Below are 4,915 nucleotides of genomic sequence, written 5' to 3'. Positions count from 1 at the left end.
GGAAAGCTCTGAGTTGTCAGGAGTTTCCTCCAAGGACTGGCTGCTTCAAACACACTAAAATGCTTTCTGCTCTTTTATTTCTACTTCACCCCTTTTTTTCTGTACATTGCATGTGCTCACCAGAGAGAGACAGACAGACAGACGGAAAATGAGAAATCATGCCCCAGGGGAGAGCAACATCGCAGTTCCTTCTCCTCCATTCTCTTGGAATCTTGTGCACATATGCACATGTGCTGGGCATGATTTCCAAGCTACTGGGCCCGTGACTTGAACTATGCAGTCAGCCATGTGGGATCCAAGGCTTTAATCTGTGCCACCTGCTGGCCACATTTCTACCTTTTTACAACCACAGCTTCTTCAGTACTCCTGTGCTGACAATACCCTCCCTCCTTTTTTAAAACTTTCTTGCCATCCCGCCCGTGTGCTAGATGGAGAGAGATAAAAAGAGGGAAAGTGAGAAAGCACACCCAGGGAGGATGGCCATACTGTATTCTCTTCTCCTCCATTCTCCTCTAGGGATCCTGGGCATGCACGGACACATGCCCGGCATGACTTTCAAGTCACCAGGTCCAGGACTCGAACTGCAGTTGGCCACGTGGGATTCCGACAGCTTAACCACTATACCACCTGCTGGTCCCACACTTCCTCTTTACTGCAGTATACAGCTACCGTAACTACACCCTCATTACCCCCCACTCCAGTCACTGCTCTGTTCTGATTTTCCACAAACATGGCTCCATGAAGATGGAGCTCGTTATGGGTAAGTGTGTGTGTCTGATGGAGACTGCCACAGTTCGTTCCTGGCTGGGATCCAAGGCAGAGATTCACGCTATGCCCAGTTTCTCACAGGCCAATAGAATAAAGCTTTAGTTTACACAATCACGGTACATGTCTTACAGCTATCCAGGGAGGATCTTATATCCACTAGGCAGGCTATCAGTGTTCTATCGGCAGGACTTCAAGTTCCCAGTCTCCTATAGTAGGTGCATACCCAACACTAGCAAGGGTCTGAGGCTGGCCCCTTGAACTATCTTAATAATCGCTCACATCTCTAGCCAAATCCCCCTTGAGAAGTTATCTTCTTTTTTTGGAGAGGTTTTTGCTATAGGGTACATGTGGTCACCAGAAAGACAGAGAGAGAGACGGAGAGACAGAAAGCGAGAAATCACCCCCCAGGGCAGATGGCCACACCACAATCACTTCTCTCAGGATCTTGGGCACGCACGCAAACACACCCAGCGTGAGTTTAAGTCACTGGGTCCAGGACTCAAACCGTGGTCGACTACGTGGGAATCCAGCAACACAGCCATCACACCAACTGCTGGTCCCAAGAAGTGTTTTCTTTTTTAAAGAGAGGGGTGTTTTGTTGTTTTTTTTTGGTATGGAGAACGTGCTGGAGAGATGGAAAGTGAGAAATCACCTCCAGGGAGGCTGGCCATGCCACAATCTCCTTTTCCTCCATCTTCCTCTCAGAATTTTAGGCACACACACACACACACACACACACACCTGGCATGAGTCTCAAGTTACTGGATCCAGGACTCAAACCACAGTCTGCCATGTGTGAGTCTAGCGCCATAACCATTACACCATCTGCTGATAACCCCTGAGAAGTTTTAATTCAATAGGTCCCAAACTACAATCAGCTTCCCATCTGGCCCCTCCCTTCTTGTGCTTAAGAAGCTGAGAATAACTAGTTTTCAGTAAACAGCACTACTTGGCTGAGAGCAGGCCACCTTCCAGTTACTGGAACTGCAATGGCATGGTTCGTGAACCCTTTTTTTCCTTCAAGGAAAAAAAAAAAATCAGAGAAATCACTGTCACAGGCCAGGAAGAAAAGAATAGGAAGGCGGAATGAAATGAAACAGGCCCAGGGCCAGAAGTCTTGATGCTGGTGGAAAGATAAGGTATGCAAAAGGTGTAATGACTCCAAAGTCTGGCTCCCAGTCTGAGCCACTTCTTCCCGGCCTCCTTAAACCGAAGAGGGCGACATTCGATGCATTCCTGGCCTAATGGGGCAAGTAGAAAAACAAGAAGATGCAAGCGCAAGATTCTCAACCCGCCCCCCATTAGGAGAGCCACGTAAATGCCATCTCACCACAGACGTACTGCCATCAAAGTGCTTCCCAGGCCAAGCCCCAAAGCTAGCTTGTCTGTCTTAATTTCTACATCTTTTCCCTTTTTTACTCAAAAATTCCGAACTCCTACAGTCAAACTCTTCTTGCATGCTTCAAGTGACAAGGTGGTGTCTCCCCACCTCCGGCTGTGACTGTATTCCTCGGTCCAACTTTGATCTCCTGTTTTCTTGCACCTCTGAAACAGTCCTAGCACTACTCACTCCATCACCCTTTCTCCTACTTCGGCTCCTCGCAAGTTTCCTATAGGTCTCCCCGGACACATTTAAGACAAGCCGACCTCCTTTCCCCTCATCGCCCTACTTCGCTGCTCCCCGGGTCCCAACCCTCCTCCTCTAATCTCGCCCCCGTCCCTAGTCCCCAAACCAGTCCTCTCCCAGCCCGCCCCGCGGTCGCCATCTTTCCGCGCGGCCCCGCGGCCCGCCGGCCCGCGCGCTCACCGTTCTGGCGGCGAGGCCCGTGCGCTTGTCCCACAGGAAGTCCGTGATGGCGGCGGCACTGCGGCCGGAGTCCCGGCACCCCCGCGGCGACGAAGTGCGGCTCCACGCCGCTCGCACCGCCCCCGCCCGGGGCCCGATCCCAGCTCGGTCTCCGGCTCTGGCCTCTCCGCTCCGCCGCCGCCGCCGTGAGCGAGCACGCACACACGCACACACGCACACACGCACACACGTCCTGCGTCGCTTCCCAGCTCCCCGTGGGCTCCGCCCCCCCGGGCCGCGCGCGCCACCACGTGCTCACGTAGCTCGCGGCGGTCGGCCTGTCAGAGCCTGGGAGGCGCCGGGGGCGGAAGTTCACGGGGGCGGGGCGGGGCGGGGCCGCAGGGGCGCGCTGGACGCTTTCCAGACCTGCCGCGCCCGCCTCCTGTCCTTTCCTGTCCCTGTCTTTTACCCTTTCCTTGGGGACTTCCGTGGCTTACTTAAGGTCGGAGATTTCAAAGAAAAGATGGTCATTTACAGGGTGTCACTGCTCTGCAAACCCGGCACTCGAGAAGCTGGGTAGTAAGGTCTGACTCTCCCGCAGAAGCTGCAAATACCCACTTCTTTTAACAGCTCCCCTGTCTAACCCAAGCAGTTTCCACCTTTTGTTCTGAACAAGTTATGAACGTGTTGGGGCGGAGGCATGACCGTGGAGGGAAGGTTTGAGCAGTTAACGGGTGGTGCCCAAAAGAGGGAATCACTTGGGAGCGATCTTACTGCCTTTCATACTATGTAAGAAAAGTAAGTTTACTGAATCTTAAAAAGAATGAGAAGAAAAAGTCCTTGAGGCAAACTAGACAGTCAAAGATGCTGTAGGAAGAATTCAGAACTGGTTAGAAAGCATCACTGAAAAAAGACAACTATCTGAGGATGACTATGTTGAAATCAGGGAATATCAGAAGGGAGCTGGATACAAGGCACGCAAAGCTTTTTGAGGGAACCAGGTCCAGGTTTTGCAGAACTTTGCACATCACACTAGAGAGCTCAATGTAAATCCACAGAAGACAGGGAAGTGTGAGGAGTTCAAGAAAGTGATAAAGCTACATTCGGGTTTTAGGAACGTAACTCTGGCAGTGTGGGCAAAAGACTGGGTTGGGAGAAGTTGAAGACTCTTAGAAGCTTCTTAAATAACTTTGAGGGAAAAAAGGCTAAGGCCTGAGGCCAGCTGGTGGTGTAGTGGTTAAGACGGCTGGATCTTACTTGTCCAACAGTGCAGTTCGAATTCCGAACGGAGCGGCTTGAAAAACACAGCAAGCATGTGTGTCCAAAATCCCAGAGGAGATTGCAGCATGACCTTTCCCCCAGGGGTGCTTTCTCATTTTCTCTCTCTCTCCAGCAAGCACATGTACTCTTTAGCAAATTACAAAAAAACAAAACTAAACAAAACAAACAAAAAAACACACGTTAAGGCAGTGACAAAAAAGAGATGAAGGGAAGAATTTGAGATATTTAGGAATTTATAGCACTTAACATCACATAGCACTGTAGTTTACCTGTAGGCTGGTCTGTCCTTGGACACAGATGTGCCATGGCTTTACGGCTAGGACTTTTTCATTGATTTTGGTATCCTTGGCGTCCAGTCATGGGCAGAGTCATATTCGTGAAGGCTGGCAGAGGGAATTAGGAAATGATGTCATTGGGGGAGCAGCTTGAGAGAGCTCAGAAAAGAATTTGCCTAGGGGAGTGCTGGAAGGCAGAAGTAAACAGGACAGAACTCATGGGTTAGAATAGGGAAAAGGAATCTCAAAAGCAATTCCTCACTTCTTCTACCTTTGGCCCTCCCGAGTCCCACGAGCTATATACAACCCACGTCCGGCTTTCCCGCCACTTTCGAGCGGCTCCGCCTCCCGGGCTCTCAGTGGGTCAAAGCCCAGGAGTCCTTGGCCCGCCCCTGCTTGGCTCTGGCGACGCTTCCCCGCCTTCTCTTCCTACGCTGGGAGCACCGCCCTCGTGGGCGAGGCCACGCCCCTCGGAGTCTCCCCTCGGTACTGGCTTCATTGTCCCCGCCCCCGCCCGCTCGCCCAATCTTCGCTTGGCCCTCGCCAGGGGGCGCAGCTCAGCCTGCTCGCCGCCCGCCCGCTTGTCTGTCGCACACACCCCCTCCGCCCCGAGCGCCAGCGGTTCGGAGCCTACGACGCCTCCGCGCCGAGCCTGCGGGGCTGCGCCGGCTGCTACTCCAGAGGGGTTGGAGGGTCCCTGGTGGCCGCGGCGGGGTCCAGGAGGCCAAGCTTGTGAGCAGGCGGACAACATGGACGCGGAGCAGCGGCCGGTCTCGGGAGCAAGCGAAGGGGCGACCCCCGGGCT

General features: G+C 53.0%; 2 protein-coding genes across 2 annotated transcripts in view; one reads left to right on the top strand and one right to left on the bottom strand.

Annotated features, from left to right (window-relative positions):
* SCAMP3 (secretory carrier membrane protein 3) overlaps nucleotides 1–2,682 on the bottom strand; it is a gene marked incomplete at its 3' end in the record, with an annotated part of 15,415 nt that extends 12,733 nt beyond the window's left edge. The window contains 1 exon segment of the mRNA XM_014589716.2: nucleotides 2,576–2,682.
* Nucleotides 2,683–4,766: 2,084 nt separating this feature from the next.
* HCN3 (hyperpolarization activated cyclic nucleotide gated potassium channel 3) overlaps nucleotides 4,767–4,915 on the top strand; it is a 21,644-nt gene continuing 21,495 nt past the window's right edge. Inside the window, 1 exon segment of the mRNA XM_006153402.3 lies at nucleotides 4,767–4,915. Within this exon segment, the coding sequence (XP_006153464.1) occupies nucleotides 4,860–4,915 (56 nt within the window). The 5' untranslated portion in view covers nucleotides 4,767–4,859.

The sequence above is a fragment of the Tupaia chinensis genome, unplaced genomic scaffold, assembly GCF_000334495.1.
Source record: "Tupaia chinensis unplaced genomic scaffold, TupChi_1.0 Scaffold000374_1, whole genome shotgun sequence".
Lineage (NCBI taxonomy): Eukaryota > Metazoa > Chordata > Mammalia > Scandentia > Tupaiidae > Tupaia > Tupaia belangeri.
Note: the sequence above shows the minus strand (reverse complement) of the source record. Positions and strands in the feature narration are given on the sequence as shown.